The 20,670-nt window shown below is 40.3% G+C and overlaps 1 protein-coding gene and 1 long non-coding RNA gene across 18 annotated transcripts in view; one reads left to right on the plus strand and one right to left on the minus strand.

Moving 5' to 3' along the window:
- LOC127359860 (butyrophilin-like protein 2) overlaps positions 1–20,670 on the plus strand; it is a 59,877-nt gene that overhangs the window by 12,794 nt on the left and 26,413 nt on the right. For 6 of the 14 annotated variants that reach the window (XR_007882991.1, XR_007882992.1, XM_051394164.1 and 3 more), the window contains exon 5: positions 5,129–5,241. Coding sequence is in view for 12 of the 14 variants with exons in the window: in XM_051394164.1 (XP_051250124.1) it covers positions 5,129–5,241 (113 nt within the window). In the remaining 2 variants the exon portion in view is untranslated. Of the gene's footprint in view, positions 1–358; positions 821–1,259; positions 1,602–1,735; positions 1,835–5,128; positions 5,242–5,322; positions 5,456–13,073; positions 13,482–16,706; positions 17,049–18,053; positions 18,396–20,670 lie in introns of those variants that run through there. The other 8 variants (XM_051394157.1, XM_051394160.1, XM_051394158.1 and 5 more) reach the window with 8 other exon arrangements.
- LOC127359861 (uncharacterized) overlaps positions 9,939–20,670 on the minus strand; it is a 42,694-nt gene continuing 31,962 nt past the window's right edge. For 2 of the 4 annotated variants that reach the window (XR_007883014.1, XR_007883003.1), the window contains exons 4-5: positions 10,213–10,267; positions 9,939–10,157 (exon numbers count right to left, since the gene is read on the minus strand). This is a non-coding gene — a long non-coding RNA (uncharacterized LOC127359861). The remainder of the gene's footprint in view (positions 10,158–10,212; positions 10,268–20,670) is intronic. The other 2 variants (XR_007883012.1, XR_007883011.1) reach the window with 2 other exon arrangements.

Consider the following 20,670-nt stretch of genomic DNA (forward strand, 5'->3'; position numbering starts at 1 on the left):
TTTACCCCAAAAATTACATAACCAAGTGCTCTTGTTGCCTCAACCAAATAGTGTGTTTGCTTTATTGTAAGCCACAGTTTTATGTTATAAATGAACAGTGAGGGTCCCCAGCTTTTACACAATACTGGAGGCTAACTTGCATATGTTTTGCATAATTAGCTAAATGAACCAGAAGTGGATCTGTTTATTCTAAAATGCAGGTCTAATGTATTAAGCACATAACCTCAAAATGGACTCTAAAATAATGAAACTCAGAGTTGAAATATAACCACTTCCAGTTTAAAGGGCCAAGCAGCTGCTGGAATATTGTCCATATAGGTGATTATGCTAATGAATGCTTATTGCACAACATATGTAAGTTAGCAGTTTGTAAATGTTGGAGACCCTGACTGTACATTAATAACATCAAACATTTCTCTGTTCACATTATTGTCAACTGGACTAAAACTGAGCGTTTCACAACCCAAATGTTTAACGTCCTTCAGGTCCAGTGTGTCTGTCACTGCTCTACTCTCCACCGCTCATATATGTCGTTTTGGGAGTTATTGGCAATCAACCAATAATGTTTGTGTGAAAGCTGCTCAGCCGGTTTCTTTCCATTCCAACGGCTGCTTCTCTGGAAACAGTTTAAAGTGAAACTAAAGTTTTCTCCTCACAGTGTCGGCAGATTATCAGGAGGAGGAAAGTGACAACTGGCTGTGAACTGAATGTGTTTTTCAAGTGTTCGTTTAGTGAGAAGCAGATTAATGAGGACTTTGTGGTTGTTGTAGTTTTTACAGGAAGATGAAGATGTTTGTGGTGTTTGTGATCCTCGTGCACGGTAAGATAACCTTCCTCCCTTTGATCTGATCATTAGTCCAACATCATGTCTTTAATCTGTATTTCTATCATCTTCACTTCATTAGTCTGTTTAAACTCCAATAAAAACATGAAGAACATATTAAAGGCAGCATATTTTCAATGTTTGTGTAAATCATGATGAATGTAGAAGACTGTACAGTCAGACTGTCCTCAGTTCTGTTCTTTAGGATTATCCCTGGAGGTTGTTCATATTCTTATAGCTTATATTACCAATAGTATTAATGATCCTAACACACTCATTTAAACACCATGTTGGATCAATACAGTCAGTCTATCAGTTTGTTCTGTTATTGCTCCTGTTTGTGAGTCCGATCACAAACAGGAGCAGATTGATGATCCAGGAGCAATAAGACCTGAAATAGGGCTGATTGAATCTCTCTGTCTGTGTGACCTCACAGTTTCCCAGCATGCCTCAGCTGTGGAGCTGTATGAGGGGGAGGAGTTTGTCCTGCTGCCCTGTGAGTTTCAAACTTTTGAGATGGACAACCCCTCAGTGGTGTGGAGCCGCTACGATCTCAATCCTCCAACCGTCCACCAGCGTCAGCAGGAAGGTGATGAACTTAAAGACCAAAACCAGCTTTACAGCGGCCGAACATCCATGATGGCTGACGCTCTGGAAACTGGAGACCTCAGCCTCAATCTGACAAAACTCCACCTCTCTGACAGCGGCACCTACACCTGCACCGTCAGATCGTTTTGGGGAGAACGGAGAGTGAGAGACATACAGCTGCAGGTCAAAGGTCAGCAACAAACTCTAAAAGTCACTGTAGATACAGGTCAGAGGTCAGTACGGTAGATACAGGTCAGAGGTCAGTACTGTAGATACAGGTCAGAGGTCAGGAAGTTATTTTCTTTATGTTTCTCTTTCCCACAGAACGATTTCCATCCTGGGCCACAGCTCTCCTGGTTCTCCTGGTTCTTGGTCTTATTGTTGGGGGTCTTTTGGTGCATTTTCGGCAGTATTTCATGTCAGGTATGTCACTACTACATTACCCATAATGCCAATCGTCTTTACTCTTGTAGTTGTGTGAATGTTGAGGCAGAGGTCTGGGATTATAAGAGAAGGATGGGGCAGTGAACTGCTGGTGTCTGTACAGCTGATGTTGTGGTTTGTTGTTAGGGTTGCTCTGGGTCAAAGGTCAGGGTCTATATGATTCATATAATAATAATTCAGTCAGACGACTCGTTTGAAATGTTTATTCCAGCAGTGTAGCAGAGTTAGAGTTTGGCGTCCAGGCTCCGACCTCATCACTCCCTGCAGATATGTTTTTTTTTAATTAATATTTTGATAACAACAACAACAACAACAACAACAACACATACACAGCAACAGAAAAACCAACAACAACAGAACAACACAAACAAGCCAACAAAAAGGGTAAAGGGGGGTGGGGTCGGTACAGTAGTATATCAGTTCTTCACAGCATGGGGATCCTCATGTTTCCTGCAGACAAGATTTAAAAAAGCTCCACAGTTCATCCGGCCTATTATCCTCTACCAGAGTGGAGGCGGCCTGTTCCATCGATAAAACCTCCATGAAGTCCTTGCTCCAGTTCTCCATACTAAAACAGTTTGGCCTACGTTGTTTCCAGTTCATTAAAATGATCCGTTTAGCTGATAGAAAAGCCAGGACAATAATTCTTTGTACAGTTTTAGGTTTTGCAGTGTCCATATTCGCACCTAATATACAGGTTATCGGGCAGGGTTTTATATCTATGTTAAGGACACGTGACAAACTTTCAATAACATTCAACCAAAACCTCTTAACAGGAGGGCAGTACCACAGTAAGTGCAATAGTGTACCCTCCACCTCACAGCCATGCCAGCAGGATTTGGATAATGTGTTATCAAATGTATTCAGATTGCAAGGTGTAATTTAAACTCTGTGTAATATCTTTATCTGTATCATTTGTATCTGACACACTTTGACACTTTTGTACAACTTGTAAGTGCTCTACCCCATTGTGGGGGGGAAATAAGTACACTCATATCACGTTCCCATTGTAATTTAGTTTGGGAGTTTCTGTCAGGAGCAGCAGAACATAATAATTTATACATTGCTGAGACTGTACCTTTCCTGACAGCAATTCCACTTCATTTGTTTTCTACATCTTTTTTATTCCCTATCTCTTTGGAGAGTAAAGGTTTCATGACAGATTTTATGTGTAGATATGACAGAAATTCTGTATCTGTCAATCCAAATTGTAATTTTAAGTCATTAAACGGGATCATTTTACCATCACTAATTACTTGGCCCAACTAACTTATATTATGCTGTTGCCATACTTTATTCTTAAGAGGTTTACCTCCTGCGGTAAACAAAGGATTATTCCACAGTGGACATGATGGTGGAGAATTTTGACTACATCACATGAGAGCTGTAAGGCTGGATTATTAATTCTGGAAATATTTTTGGGATTATACCATAAAACTGTTAAAGTTATGCCTTTGTTATAAACTTTGAAAATGTTGTCCTCAAGCCACTCCCAACTGCCGATCTCTCTAACGCTGGCATAGGCCCACTGCAGGGGATATCTAGAGTTAAATGCTATATAATATTGGTATATATCTGGAAGTCCTAATCCTCCTTTAATTCTTGGGTTGATTCATTTTGTATTACTAATCCTAGGTTTTTTGTCCTTCCAAAGAAAACCAGAGAATAACTTATTTATTTCCTTAAACCAGCTGATGTACAGATGTGCAAATGCTCATAGAACTACAAACGCACCGCTATGTTCTCTTGTCAAGACCACTCACTCACATATGATGTTATGAAAACAAAACACATCAGCATCAGTATAATCTGGCAAAATTTACCCACTACATAGAGAGGGAAGGAAGTGTCCTCCATTTTCACAAAAAAATAAATAAGCAACCACTTTCAAAGCATCCAATATTTATTTAACAACACCTACTCCCAACACAAATGTATTGAATTGATAGAGCCATCACAGAGGAAGTCCACAGACAAGACACAAACAAAAATCCATAATCTCCTAGAATCAAGAAGCATTTTGGTCCTCAGTTGTTATGTGTGTGTGTGTGTGTGTGTGTGTGTGTGTGTGTGTGTGTGTGTGTGTGTGTGTGTGTGTGTGTATGTGTGTGTGTGTGTGTGTGTGTGTGTGTGTGTGTGTGTGTCCAACTTCACAAGTCTTTTCTCTTAGAATGCCTAACTCTGCGTTTATAAACTAATTCAATAATAAAAACTATGAGTGGCGAGAACCAGAAGGCATTACAGCACACAGGAGGTGCTTGAAATAATCATGGGCTACAAGAGCGAAGATGGCTCCTCATCCTCCTCCTCCTCCGAGTACTCTGATTACTCCACGGAGGTAGAGACAGATGATCTGGTGTTTAGCCCTGACTCATCTGAAGACTCATCTGAAGATGAAATTGATGAAGCAGCAGCAAAATGGACTTAAAGAAATGGAAAAATAACTGGTCTCAAACAAACTCTGAGACTTTCCACAACAGCAGAGTTGTGTAAACATATTGGCCTTTAAAGGGTTAAAATACCCAAATATAATAAATGTTTGATATGTATATTTCAAGCTGGAGTAGTTCTAAAAGATTGACTCATTTAAAGTAGAAAAAAATATTGATTTATAAGATTTTTACAGCAGTTTTTGTGAAGGTGGCAGTTTTCTGCCTTAGGAACTGATGTGTGATTTTCCTAAAGGAACCCCTAAGCAATCTGTTAGGATGATTTAACAGAGCTGGGACGTTCACTGGAGTTGAAGGATGCTTCATGTTATTTCCCCACTTTTACAGGATGTAAACAACTACACACATGCAAACAGTTAGAGAATGATACTAATAATAAATAAAGACTGGCACTGGCTTCATACACATCAAAGAATTGATCTCAAAATACTGTTATTGACTTCCAAACACTGAATGGTTCAGGAAATATTTAGTTTGAAGATAAAGTGTAAAATATAATATCACAGAAGCCAAAAGACTAAAAGTTGAAATAAGATGTTTTTGTGTTGAAAGTTCAGATCTTAAAGTGTCAAAGCATACTGGAGCTCCTGTAGCTAATGTGTCCCTGTAGCTAAAAATAACTCCAAATAAGATCAAACTGCTCATTAAGACAAGTGACATTTACTTAAATTCAGTCAAACAGCTTCCATAGTGAGCACTAGATCATCAGTTCACACTCAAAACAAGTCCCACTAGATTTTAAATCTAAATATCAGATTATCTGACTGACTTAGAAATAGATTTTCTGCAGTGCAGCTGATGTTGTGGTTTGTTGTCCTCTCAGTCTACCAGGTGGAGGTGGATTCAGGGGTGGAGTCTGTCCTGCTGCCCTGCAAAACCACAGTTCACCTGCCTGAGGACGTCACAGTGGAGTGGACAGACAGATACAACAGGAAGGTCCATTTGTTTCAGAACGGCTCTGATAAGCCTGAAGAACAGAACCAGGATTACAAAGCTCGAACAGAGATGAAGAGAAACCTGCTGGAACCTGGAGACCTCAGTCTGACCCTGAAATACCCCACAGAGAGTGACACTGACACCTTCACCTGCACCGTCTACAGCAGGGAGAGAGAGATCCTGATGAAGAAACAAGTGCTGCTCAAGGTCAAAGGTCAGTGCTGTAGATACAGGTCAAAGGTCAGTGCTGTAGATACAGGTCAAAGGTCAGTGCTGTAGATACAGGTCAAAGGTCAGTCCTGTAGACACAGGTCAAAGGTCAGTGCTGTAGACACAGGTCAAAGGTCAGTGCTGTAGATATATTGTTTCTGGTTCGTAGTAGCTATATTGTTATTAAGCTAGTAGCTATATTGTAATTAAGCTAGTAGCTATATTGTAATTAAGCTAGTAGCTATATTGTTATTAAGCTAGTAGCGCTTCCATCAATACACCTGGAGAATGTAGCTCGTAGCATAGCATTAGCTCTCTGTAACGTTAGCTTGTAATCAGTCAATAAAGTTATTACAAACTGCTGCTGCTGTCTGTACAGCTGATGTTGGGGTTTGTTGTTCTCTCAGTCTGTCAGGTGGAGGTGGAGGAGGGGGCGGAGTCTGTCCAACTGCCCTTCAAGACCACAGCTGACCTGCCTGAGGACGCTAAAGTGGAGTGGAGCTGCTATGAACCCAAATACATGATGGTCCATGTGTCTCAGAACAGTTCTGATCAGCCTGACAAACAGAACCAGGATTACAAAGACCGAACTGAGATGAATAAAGACCTGCTGGAAACTGGAGACCTCAGTCTGACCCTGAAATACCCCAAAGAGAGAGACACAGGAAGATACTACTGCAGAGTCTACAACAAGGGAAACTTCCTGAGAGGGAAAACAGTGGAACTCACAGTCAGAGGTCAGTGCTGTAGATACAGGTCAGAGGTCAGTACTGTAGATACAGGTCAGAGGTCAGTACTGTAGATACAGGTCAGAGGTCAGATGTCTCTGTGTCTGTCTGTGTCTGACTGTCCTCTGTCTCCTCTGCAGAGAGAACCAGGAACAGAAGCAGCTCCATTGATCCAACTCCTCTGATGGCTGATCAATCTGTTTGATTGGTCTGTTGATCAATCTTTGATAATTGATCTTGTTGAAGGGGCTCAAAGGAAGAGAATGTCAACGTTCAGCTTTCAGTGTTTCCTCTCTTCATCGTCTGTATGAACCTGCAGTCCATACTGTGATTGACTGATTGACTGATTGATTGATTGATTGATTGATTGATTAGTCTCATGTAGCTCTATAATGTTTCTCTGATGTTTGTGTATTCAGCTTCTATACATATATATCTGGCTGTGTCTCAGGAGGTAGAGCGGGTCGTCCACTGATCAGAAGGTTACTGGTTCGATCCCCGGCTCCTCCCGCTGCATGTCAAAGTGTCCTTGAGCAAAATACTGAACCCCAAACTGCTCCTGATGCTGAATCACTGTATGAATGTGTGAATGAGTGAATGTGTGAATGAGTGAATGAATGAATGAGTGAATGTGGCCTGCTGTGGAGACGCTGGCCTCACTCGTCTCCTCTCTCCTCCTCCTGAGTCAGGTTGGCGAGTGGTGATGTATCCTCAGTTCCCACATTACAATCTGTGACAATAACTTACAATGTGTAACTGAGTCCACTGGGACCAGTTTGCCTTAATCCAATATATATTTTAATCTTTTTGTATTACAGTTCTGCACAAAGGTGCTTTATAAATAAAGTTCTGATTGAATTCAGTCTGCTCTCAATAAAAAGTCTTCTTAGAAATCAATGAACCACTTTGTGTTTTGTCTTCAGACCAGTCAGAGATCCTAGTGAAGCCTGGAGATGATGCTCCTCTTCAGTGTCGGGTTCTGTTGGACTGGATCATCTCTTAATTTATGCCTTAATTATTTATATTTGTGTCCTGCACTGAGCCAAGATACTGTAAAATCACAGGAAATATCTGCCAGCAGCGTGTACAATGTGCAACCTACTGCTGATTTCTAAAGAATACACCTAACTTAAGTTGAAGTTTTTGATTTGATCCCCAGTTATTGTGCTAATATTAAGACTCAGGATTGTTTTATTTGGGATCTATTCTGCCCTCTAAACTTATAAATGTTTTATCTTGTGACAGAATTCAGTGTCGCTCTAACTTAAAGATTATACAACCATAAACTGTTACAATGCACACCCTGTAACTACGTCATCATTTATGTAACTTCAACTTGTAACAGCAATTTTAATATTTTATAACCGAGATTTGATTGATAATCATTTATTTATAAAACAAGAATCTTATTCTAAGAACAAGTTTCCATAAATGTTACAATTTAAACACATTTAATTGGTTAAACATCTAAAAATTATATTTGAGGATTGCTTTATTCTCAATGCCTCTTCAGATGCAAACAATGAGAAATACAGAATATGTATTATATATAATATATATGTGATAAATGAGTCTGTAGTTACTGCACTACCTATATATCTGTTTATATTTGTTTATATCTGTTTATATTGGTTTATGCTATTACAAAGACATTTACATTCTGTATGGTGAGGTAGAAATTACAGACAAAAATATATAAAATACTACACATTATTCATTCAATTAAAATGGACATTTAACTATATTTTCTATTTTCTATTAAAATTATATCAATATTAAATTCAAAATTAAACAAGGTTGAATGTCCCACACTTAAAAGGCATTTTTAATAAATCATAAATCATTTATTCTTTATATTGCTCTTGGTGTCAATCAACAATAAAAATAAATGTGTTTTTATTTCTCTAATTTCTGCCAGAGACACAAAAACGTTTTTTCACTTTTATTTTGAAAATCCGTAAAGAAGGCGGTATCAAACCCCAAACTGCTCCTGATGCTGAATCACTGTATGAATGAGTGAATGTGTGAATGTGTGAATGTATGAATGGGTGAATGAGTGAATGAGTAAATGAATGAATGAGTGAATGAATGAATGAGTGAATGAGTGAATGAGTGAATGAGTGAATGTATGAATGAGTGAATGAGTGAATGAATGAATGAGTGAATGTGTGAATGAGTGAATGAATGAATGAGTGAATGAATGAATGAATGAGTGAATGTGTGAATGAGTGAATGAGTGAATGTGTGAATGAGTGAATGAGTGAATGTATGAATGAGTTAATGAATGAATGAGTGAATGAATGAATGAATGAATGAGTGAATGTGTGAATGAGTGAATGAGTGAATGTGTGAATGAGTGAATGTGTGAATGAGTGAATGAGTGAATGTGTGAATGAGTGAATGAGTGAATGGGTGAATGTGGCTGTAGTGTAAATGGCTTTGAGTGGTCAGAACACTAGACAGACACTAAGTTCAGTCACTTTCTCTGATTGAATGAAGTTATTGTTTGAGTGTCAGTCAGCTGAACTGTTCTCATGTGTTTGAATCCATAAAGTGTTGTGAGCAGATGAGTTATGGATTCGATCATTTCACACTCTGTTTAGAGAATGATGAATATTGAGGAGAACAACTGTAAATAAAGCTCAAATGTACAGAAATCATTTCTCCACTCTCACAGCATCATGAAAATGGATCTAAAGCTGTGAGAATGATGGATTCAGGAGGCATCAAAACTTTGATTACAGCGCCCCCATGTGGCAGAGCGGGAGCAGATTTCTCTTATTGTATCTACGTGTGATGATGGAGGCCATGTGTCTCAGATTGATGATTTCCTTTAATAACATAATGAGTGTAAACTGTGTCTGTAGTGACAGCGTCCATAAAGCGTTATCAGCAGTGAAATATCTGCAGCTTCCACAATCTAATATTGATTCTCACTAATTACAGTTGCTCAATCACATCAACTGTTAGTTGCCGCCTGTACGGCCTGTTGCTCTGCTCCATGGGGACGGCACACTCGTCACACTCCAGGAACTGTCTGAGTTGATTCTGGCGCCCCCTGTGGACAACAGCTGTAGTGTTTCTACTGCCTGGTTTCATTGATTTCAAGGGGAATCCGACCCGGTGGCAGACATTAACAATAACTATATAGAAATATCCAATCTTCTCTCTGATTGTTTATGTACAATAACTCACTGTAGGACATTTAAAGTAGTAACTCTATGATTCAACAGGTGAAGGTCCCATTGCGTCAAGCCCCGCCCCCTTTTAAGTGAAAGCACTGCCTCTAACTTGACTGGTGGTAAATGTAAATTCTGAGCTCGTAAAATAACATTACTGTATTGTTTGTATCTATTAGGAGCATAAATCCTATATCCAGCAAACAATGCTGTTGTGTTGTTGTTCTATATAAAATACACAAATAGTTATTGATGAGTGTCCTGACATATACAGCGACCTTATTCAATCTCATATTTCTGCGGTCTGTCACTGTTTCTGTGCTTCACACTCTTTATTAACTGTTTGTGTCCAATGTGACGTTACTGTAAACTAATTCCAGGGTTTGTGTTTATTAATCCACCTTTTACTACGAGACCACAGAAGAAGAAAACAGGAGGGTTTATCTCCACTTCCTGTTACTCTCTGCTGTTTCCAAGGTTCATTATTAGAAGGTTGGTCAGCACAGTTTATGGGAATTATTAAGGTTCAAATCCCCTCTGCTCCACACTGTCACACCAAACTCCATTCAAAAAACGGCTGTTTTAAGGAAGTAAAACCTTTATTTCCACCATCAGTGAGACTCTGATTCTCTTCAGTCTACAGACACAATCTGCTCACATTGACTCAGTAACATCATTAACTAACCTGTGAGGAAGAGTTGGACACAGACACACTCACTGACTGTCTGTCTGTCATTAACTAACCTGTGAGGAAGAGTTGGACACAGACACACTCACTGACTGTCTGTCATTAACTAACCTGGGAGGAAGAGTTGGACACAGACACACTCACTGACTGTCTGTCATTAACTAACCTGTGAGGAAGAGTTGGACACAGACACACTCACTGACTGTCTGTCATTAACTAACCTGTGAGTTACTTGACATTGTAGTGCAAACTATTAGAATTCTAGATATCTAGCAATAAAAGTGCACAGCGACGCCCTCTGCTGGTTGAAAGCTGCTTTTACAGTTGAATAGAAAAAGCTGTGAATGGCTTTGTTCACTTTTTCAGTCCAAACATTTGAGGAAACGTTGCTCGTTGTGTTGAAAACAGGAAGTGGGACAGTTTGCTCTTCCTGTGAATGTCTCTTATTTTGATGTTGTCCAGGTTTTATTGTCAGCGTGTCCTTGCTCAATCAGTTTATATTGTTAGAAGAATACAGAACCAATATTCCTACTAGAGACTGTATTCTACTGGATGGGTTACAGCAGTGTAGTTAACATGTGCTGCCAGCATTATTGTGTGTGTTTGGGTGGCTGGTTGACTTTATTTGAGTCTGTTGGTTAGTGAGTTGCTGTTGTTCACATTTTAAAGCTAAAGCTTGCTATTGCTTTTTTCTCCTTCCTTCTCCTCAGGCCCACATCTCTGTGCTACCCCAGAATTTAGAGCCAGAGTTAATAAGAGGGTCTCAAACCAGTTTACTACATCCTGGCTCCTCCTTTACTCACTGTACCTCGAAGGCCTTGGTCACACTACAGGACTTTCAGAGCGCTCAGATCTCTGTACAGTTATCTCTGTACTGTATGTACTAAAACTATATAGTATTGATTTGACCTCTGAAGTAGAGCAGTGAGATTCTACGGTACATCCATGTCATTGTGTGTTGAAATCCACACAGTTCTCGTGGATGCTGATCCTAACAGCAAACTAACCTGAGTAGTCTGTCTAGTTAGTCTGTTTTAAGGCTCTATAATGTGACATTTGTATAACATATAAAACGTGTCTAAAGTGCCCTCTACAGTGGTGAGGAAGCGCTATATGTGCCCTTTTATTTCTTTCCGCCCCTGCCCTTCAAAAAGTCTGTGCACGCCACTGCACACACACACACACACACACACACAGTTTATGAGAGTTTATGGGCTGTCTTGTTCTAGTTCTGCCTGCAGAGCCTGGTAAAAAAGTATAAAGGTTTGGAAATTTGTGTTACTTATTTATTTTATATTTATTATTATTTTATTTATTTTATTTTTTTAAGTACTTGAATTTACCTGGATTATTTTAATTTAAGCTATTTTGTAATTAATTAATTTATTTTAATTTATTTTATTGATTGGATGAATTATAATTTGCCCAAAGACGATTATTTTGTATTTTTTTCTGATTGAATGCTTGTGTTTAAAAATAAATCAGACATTACTCAACAGTTACTCAGTACTTTAGTAGTTTTTCCACCAAGCACTTTTTTTTTACTCTTACTCAAGTAATTATTTGGATGACTACTTTTTACTTTTACTTGAGTCATATTATTCTGAAGTAACAGTACTTTTACTTGAGTACAATTTTTGGCTACTCTACCCACCTCTGGTTATTAAGAAGGCCAAGGTACTGTTATCTGTGTATGTTTAGGTTCAGTTGGAGAACAGATCTAGTTGGTATCACTTATTCTCTACGTTGTAAAGAAAACTATAAAGTGGCCTGAGCCCCATGAAGTCTAGGAGTTTGATATAGAGTATAGCAGAAGAGAGAGAGGAGGTGCTCTGGAAACTCCACAGGTTGGAGCTCTTGGGATGGGAAAGGGAATATGTTGGGTTCTATGTGTTATGCTTTTGTTGTCTTGTCAGTGTGTTTGTATTGTGGTTCACATCATCACCTTCCCTCTGAGCTTCTATTAGTCATAAAAAAGACTGTGTAGGCCAGGTGTATTCTCCATCTTACTCCACTGGAAGTAGAGGCGTGGCTCTTCTCATTAGGAAACAGTTAGTTGTTCCCATTGAGACAGTCTGACCCAAACGGATGCTATGTGTTGATCCAAGATTATTTACAGAGAGAAAATATTGTTATATTGAATATATATATATGCCCCCCCCAAACTGTCCAAATACAGTGTTTATCAGTGTAAACAGCAATAATTACTGTAATTTCACAGATAATGACTTTTATTACAGTTCTATAACTTTTAACATCCAAACCAAAATTTTAAATAAATAAATTAAATAGCACTCTTGTAAAATAATTTGTTTTATAGCAGTGTTCATCTGTATTTATAGCTCATTGCATTGTTTTTACATGTAATATTTATGTAAAATTCAATCTAAAAACTGTATTTTAATTACAGACTGTGTTTTTAAGAGTCTGAACCATCTTGAGGAGGTGTTTCAGGCCCTCGGTGGTTATGGACTCAAGCTTCAGAAGGAAGTTCCTGGGACACAAAGTCAGCAGCCGAGGAGTCGCTCCTGACCCAGAGAAAGTGACAGCTGTATAAAACTGGTTGGAGAGGTCAAATAATTGATTTTTAAACAATGCAAATGACTTAGAGAATACATATTTAATAAGCACAGAACTGCAGTTCTACCTAAAACATTCGACTGGACAGGTAAAAACAATGGATGCTTTCAGTTTCATTTTGTCTCAGTAGTTACCACAATCAGCCTCTAGAGGGCAGTATAGGGGTCGCATGTGGAACAGCAGACTTTAAACCTGTAACTATAAAGCTAAAACTCAAAGCTACAAGCAGCAATGGTCGGACCCTCGCTGCCCACACACATCAGGGTTTGCTGCACCAGTGTATCATGTGTGGACCACACCATGAACATCTCATGTAAATCAGATCAAGATCACCACACAAAGCTTACTTCCTGTTTAGTATGTGGCACTATGAGTATCACTCAATATGTGCATGTGTGTATGTGTGTTCAGGGTGGGATTCTTATCAAACATTGACAGTTTCACTGAGGTTAGACAACTCCCTGTTTCTTGGCAATACGTCAAAGTTCAACACCACGGACCCGCCGTTTAACGTCCTTCAGGTCCAGTGTGTCTGTCACTGCTCTACTCTCCACCGCTCATATATGTCGTTTTGGGAGTTATTGGCAATCAACCAATAATGTTTGTGTGAAAGCTGCTCAGTCGATTTCTTTCCATTCCAACGGCTGCTTCTCTGGAAACAGTTTAAAGTGAAACTAAAGTTTTCTCCTCACAGTGTCGGCAGATTATCAGGAGGAGGAAAGTGACAACTGGCTGTGAACTGAATGTGTTTTTCAAGTGTTCGTTTAGTGAGAAGCAGATTAATGAGGACTTTGTGGTTGTTGTAGTTTTTACAGAAGATGAAGATGTTTGTGGTGTTTGTGATCCTCGTGCACGGTAAGATAACCTTCCCCCCTCTGATCTGATCATTAGTCCAACTTCATGTCTTTAATCTGTATTACTTTCATCTTCACTTCATTAGTCTGTTTAAACTCCAATAAAAACATGAAGAACATATTAAAGGCAGCATATTTTCAATGTTTGTGTAAATCATGATGAATGTAGAAGACTGTACAGTCAGACTGTCCTCAGTTCTGTTCTTCAGGATTATATCTCTGGAGGTTGTTCACATTCTTATAGCTTATATTACCAATAGTATTAATGATCCTAACACACTCATTGAACACCATCAAATCAAATCAAATCAAATTATATCAAGTTTATTTGTATAGCCCTTTACAATAGCCGAAAGGTACCCAAAGTGCTTTACAACAAAGCCATGAAACAATACATAACACGTATATAATATACAAATACAATTTAAAGTGCTGTAGTGCTGCAGCACTGCAGGGTATTAAAAGCCTTCCAGAAATGCACAGAAAGGAGCAGATAAAAAGAGTACACCTAAGAGATAGTACTGTCCTAGTCAGAATTAAATGCTAATCTAAAAAGTGGGTCTTAAGCTGCGATTTAAAAAGGCCGAGATCAGTAGTGGTGCGAATGTCAGGGGGCATTGTTTGTTCCACAGTCTAGGAGCAGCGACGGTCCACTGTTTAAGTCTGGACCTAAGGACCTCTAACAGAAGCTGACCCGAAGAGCGCAAGGCTCTGCCACAATTGCGAAAAGTTAAAATCTCTGACAAGTAAGAGGGGGCCAAGCCATTAATGGTGTTAAAAACAAACAACAAAAGTTTAAAATCAATTCTAAAACGGACTGGAAGCCAGTGGAGTGACGACAGCACAGGGGTAATGTGTTCGCATCTGGACGTGCTAGTTAAAAATCGGGAAGCAGCGTTCTGCACAAGTTGGAGATGATAAATTGAGGACTGACTGAGGCCGACGTAAAGGGCATTACAGTAGTCCAGCCTTGAGCTGAGGAAAGCATGGATTGCCTTCTCAAGATCCTGCCGACAGAGAAAAGACTTTGGCCAAAAGACGGAGCTGAAAAAAGCTCGTACTGACAACAGAGCTAATCTGTTTGTCAAATTTGAGCCCAGTATCAAATGTTACCCCAAGATTTTTGACATGTGATTTAAAAAGAGGGGCCAGGGTGCCAGAATTTGTGGTGAGAACATTCAACATAGCTGGTGAACCAAACAAAATGCATTCAGTTTTGCTGTCATTTAAGTACAAAAAGTTCTGTGACAGCCACTGTTTTATATCTGTGATGCAGTCCAGCAGCTTAGTAAGTGCAGTGTTTTCGTTTGGTGTCATGGGCAAATATATCTGCAAGTCATCGGCATAAAAGTGAAAAGACAGGTTGTGTTTTTTTATAATTGATCCCAGAGGTAGCATATACAATGAAAACAGAATAGGGTCGAGAATAGATCCCTGTGGCACCCCACAGGGCAGCGATGCATTTGAGGAGCAGTGGTCACCAATCAAGACAGAGAAACTCTTGTTTGCCAGGTATGACCTAAACCACTGGAGAGTGGTGCCACGGATGCCAACGTGCTGCTCTAGGCGAGATACAAGGACTGCATGGTCAACTGTATCAAAGGCTGCCGTGAGGTCCAGCAGCACCAGCACAGCAGGATTCCCAGCATCCACAGACAAGGCAATATCATTGTGCACCTTTAACAGTGCTGACTCGGTGCTATGTCGGGATCTAAAACCAGACTGAAATTTATCAAGAATAGAATTGATCTCCAAAAATGTCTGTAATTGAATAAAAACAACTTTTTCTAAAACCTTAGAAAGAAAAGGCAAGTGGGAGACAGGTCTAAAATTGGAGAGCACAGAGGGGTCAAGATGCGTTTTTTTAGGAGGGGCCTAACCATAGCGTGTTTGAAGGCAGCTGGAACAGACCCTGAGCTAAGACAAGTGTTTATAAAAACAAGCAGACTTGACCCAACAGAACTCAGAACCTCCTTCAAAAACTTGGCTGGAATAATATCTAAGGTACAGTTCGTGGGTTTGTGCCGGAGGAGCACAGACATCATCAAGAGACATATTCATATTACAGATATTCTGCCTGACAGATGCCACTTTATCAGTGAAAAAAAACACAAACTCTTCACAGGTTGCAGTGGAGGCATCAGACAGGAAAGTAGGGCGTGGATTAACGACAGAATCAATAGTATTAAATAGCAGTCTTGGATGATGAGAGCTGTTAGCTATAATGGAGGACAAATATTTGGACTTGGCTTCCTTTAGAGCTCTCTGATAGGCAGCCAAACTGTCCCTTAACCAGCCCAGGGATACATGTAGTTTATCATCATGAAGAAGGAACAGCCGGGAGGGGAGGAGCTCCGAAAAGGCGCTGTTCTCACCTGGTTTCAACCAGGTCTCTGTCAACAGGAGGAAATCCAGATCATGTGTTGTAAAAAAATCATTTAAAATAAATGTCTTATTTGTAAGAGATCTGGTATTTATCAGGGCCGTGTGAACTGAGCATCGGTCAGTCTGGCAAGAGAAGCGACTGAGCGAGCGAAGATTTCCCGGCACACAGCCGCGCTGGGAGATCCGCACTGGCCGACAACACGGGAGCAGTGCCCCGGTGTCCCGAAGAACAGGCCGGAGCCACCGATATCTGTACTCCGTGGAACTCCGCAAATCGTAGCCACTGTAGTCTGTGAAGGATCCAGCTGGTAGACGACAGGGATCGTGGAGGGGAGGAAGCCAGAGACATTTTCAGTTTAATGAGGACTCCCCCTCGCTTTCCGCGTTTTCTGCGGCTACTGTTACGAGGTAACCAGCAGGAAAGACGCCGTAGATGTAGTGGTATAGACTCCAGGAAAGGCGGAAGCGTCTTTGAGTGTCCAGCAAAGCTGCAAATTGGCAGCTTTTCCAGAGATTCACGAATATTAAGAAGTGTCAGGCGATCATACACCTGCAGCGGTGACACACTCCGTACAACAAACAGCAGATACAAGAAAAACAGTAGCACTTTCAGCAGAGGGAGACGGCCAGCCAAACACAGGGGCGCCATCTTGCACTTAGTTCGACAGGTATAATAGACTGACTGTATGTTGGATCAATACAGTCAGTCTATCAGTTTGTTCTGTTATTGATCCTGTTTGTGAGTCTGATCACAAACAGGGAGCAGATTGAGGATCCAGGAGCAATAAGACCTGAAATAAGGCTGCTGTGATTGAACCTCTCTGTCTGTGTGACCTCACAGTTTCCCAGCATGCCTCAGCTGTGGAGCTGTATGAGGGGGAGGAGTTTGTCCTGCTGCCCTGTGAGTATCACACTTTTGAACTGGACGACCCCACAGTGGTGTGGAGCCGCTACGATCTCAATCCTCCAACCGTCCACCAGCGTCAGCAGGAAGGTGATGAACTTATATACCAAAACCAGCTTTACAGCGGCCGAACATCCATGGTGGCTGACGCTCTGGAAACTGGAGACCTCAGCCTCAATCTGACAAAACTCCGCCTCTCTGACAGCGGCACCTACACCTGCACCGCCAGAGCATTAGGAGGACAACGGAGAGTGAGAGAAGTACAGCTGAAGGTCAAAGGTCAGCAACAAACCTTAAAACCTACTCTAGATCTGTGATTCCCAAACTGAGGGTCCTAAAAGTTTAATGGGGGCGAAGCTTTCTTGACTTTATGGCATGTAAGAAAACTAAATGAAAATATACACAGTAGGCCTAGATCTCAGCATTTGGTTCACTTATATAAAGAAAATTAAATATATAATTTTAAGTTAATTGTCTGATAGAACAATGGCCAAGCATCAGGGACAAGAAAACACTGAATTTGTCAGAAAAGACTATTAAGTTGTATGATTATTACAAATAATGAATAAATATATAATACAGACAGAGAATCATATAAAAAGTTCCCTAAACAGGAAATAATCTGCTCAAAATTCATTTAAATCACCTGTTTTACACAAGCTTCTTGCAGTGACTGAATTCACTGTTTGGCTAAATTGTACAGTTTTTAATAAAATATGTCACTCAGTCAGGGATTGTCAGTTTACTAAATGATAGAAAAGGGGTCCCTCAAAGGAAAGGGCTTGGAACCACAGCTCTAGATATAGGTCTGTAGAAAGGTCAGCTTTAGACACGGGTCAGAGGTCAGTTTTCTAGTTTACAGGCTACACACACTTTAGACGACATTAACTTTGTTACAGTGCTTCAACAACTGAACATCATTTAGTACAAGATGGACACAGATGGTCCCAATCACTCAGGGTGTGTCTCATCTGTATGAATGTCTTCACGTGTCCATCAGTCCTGTCTTCTCCCTGAGTATCTGTGGCTCCCACTGAAGACGTGATGGAGAGATAGAAGGAAAAGATGTGAGGAAAGAGGAGTTCAGACAGTAACACACTCATTTAAACACCATGTTGAATCAATAAAGTCAGTCTATCAGTTTGTTCTGTTATTTGTCTTATTGGTATTAAACTGTGCTCATGTGGTTTCAAAGTCCAATCACAAACACGACCAGATCCAGAAGCAATAAGACCTGAAATAAGGCTGCTGTGATTAAACCTCTCTTTCTGTTTGACCTCACAGTTTACCAGCATGCCTCAGCTGTGGAGTTGTATGACTGGGATGAGTTTGTCTTGCTGCCCTGTGAGTTCCAAACTTTTCAACTGGACAACCCCACAGTGGTGTGGAGCCGCTACGATCTCAATCCCCCAACCGTCCACCAGCGTCAGCAGGAAGGTGATGAACTCAAAGACCAAAACCAGCTTTACAGCGGCCGAACATCCATGATGGCTGACGCTCTGGAAACTGGAGACCTCAGCCTCAAGCTGACAAAACTCCACATCTCTGACAGTGGTACCTACACCTGCACCGCCAGAGCATTAGGAGGACAACGGAGAGTGAGAAACATACAGCTGCAGGTCAAAGGTCAGCAACAAACCCTAAAAACTAATATATATAGGTCAGAGGTCAGTACTGTAGATATAGGTCAGAGGTCAGAACTGTAGATATAGGTCACAGGTCAATACTGTAGATACAGGTCAGAGGTCAGTACTGTAGATATAGGTCAAAGGTTCATGTTCTTTATGTTTCTGTTTCCCACAGAACGATTTCCATCCTGGGCTAAAGCTCTCCTGGTTCTCCTGGTTCTCCTGGTTCTCAGTCTTATTGTTGGGGGGTCTTTTGGTGCATTTTCGGCAGTATTTCATGTCAGGTATGTCACTACTACATTACCCATAATGCCGATGGTTATCGTCTTTGCTCCTTGACTGCTCCTTGACGGTTTTGTGGTTTTCATAGAAGTATGGGACAGTGAGGTCTGGGATTATAAACCGAGGGTCACACTGTCTACCTGAGCAGCTGCAGCATAAAGAGACAGTGAAAATAGTCTGTTCATAGTCATATCAACATTATACAGGCAACATATTCACCTTTCACTGTAGTTTCAATGTCTGTATCTGTAGAATGTCGCACACAAGAAAAATATAAGTTTAAATTACTGAATACATTTATTTTTTATAAATTTTTATTAAAAGCTCTCAGGCGTTTCTATGGACAGAATCACTTCACATGTTAACAGAGCTTTTATTCGGCCCGGAGCACAAATCGTGCGAAAGCCCTGTTTTATTAGTAGGAATAATTATTATTATTCATAAAATGTAATGGCCTTTTTGGAGCCTTTATCATATACCAGAAGTCCTGAAAATCTGCCCACAAGTGCTAAAACTTAAGGAGCTGGTTTCTATAAACAGGTTTAAATCCTTTCTTAATGAGGTTGAAGCTGGCTCTTCTGTCTGTACATGCACTGTTTGACGATGTTCTGACTGTGACTCTATTTATATGTTCTCTGTTGTTTTTAAATGATTGTCTGTAACTGTGGAACTGTGCTGCTGCCTGTCTTGGCCAGGACTCTCTTGTAAAATAGATTTTTAATCTCAATGAGACTTCTGGTTAAATAAAGGTTAAATTAAAAAAAATAAAAATGTCAGTCGTGGTGAAGAATTTTATGGGTCTCTAACACGTGCACGGAAGCACTGCCTATTGAGCAGCCCCAACGGCACGTTTCACCTATGAGTATGAAAAGTGGAACACATGTAGATCACGTCCTGACGTCCTGACCATAAATTGCTCTTGGAGCCATATCCCAAACCCAACAGAAGTCGGACATTTTGGATTTACCAGCAATTTCTGGCGATTTGCACACATTGTATTTGAACAAATTCCTCCTAGGGAACTGTACGGTGGAATATAATATAATGTAATATAATATTATAATAGTATTATAATATAATTATAATATTATAATATTATAAAAGATTACGGCCAAGTGCTTAAAAAAGAAAGGAAAAGAAAGGAAAACGTTTTTACTGCCCTCTCCAAAACTTAGCCAACTTTCTTCTTCTTCTTCTTCTTCTTCTTCTTCTTCTTCTTCTTCTTCATGTCTTTCGGGTCTGGTCCCACAGGACTGGTCCATCCCTCAGGTCGGGTCCCCCTAGTGGCCTGGCGCACTTCCGTTTTGTCGAGCGAATTTGCAGCGTTTCTCTCGCAGTTGTTTTGTTGTTTTGTGTGTTTTTGGTATTTGGAGCATTTTTCTGTTGCATTTGTTTTATGTGTTTGTGTGTTTTTGGATTTACATTATTCCCGTGTTTGCAGCATTTTGCCGTTTGCAGCGCGTTTGCCCTTGTCGGCCACCGTAGAATTGATCTGATCAACTTCAAATTTGGTCAGTATGACGTAAACACCATCACATTAAAAGTAGTGCTGCTTGTGAGTTGGATCTGAAGGGTGTGTCTCTGCCGTGGCGCCAAGATTTGACGTTTCGCCATGAAACAAGAAGTTGTCATAACTTCGTTGTCCAATCTGCACCATAATGCACGTGTCTGATAAGCCTGAACACATCTGTGTGATAATATTCAGTAAAAGTGGTAGCGCCACCTAGTGGTAACCAGAAATATAATTTATTACACTTTTATGTATTTCTCCTAGCAGATTGACCGCATCCAGCGGAAATTTGGTCCTTAGACTGTTGACAATGACATCTTATGAATCTTATGACTTGTTATTGAACCATGTTGCCGACATGGTGAATATCACCTTGTTGTTTTAACATTTGATCGCATTTTGGGGGGCCAAACTGACTCAAAAACTCATGAAACTTGGCACACACGTCCCACATGTTAGCATTTTAAATTTCATCTGGGTG

This window comes from Dicentrarchus labrax, unplaced genomic scaffold (assembly GCF_905237075.1).
Source record: "Dicentrarchus labrax unplaced genomic scaffold, dlabrax2021, whole genome shotgun sequence".
Classification (NCBI taxonomy): Eukaryota; Metazoa; Chordata; class Actinopteri; family Moronidae; genus Dicentrarchus; species Dicentrarchus labrax.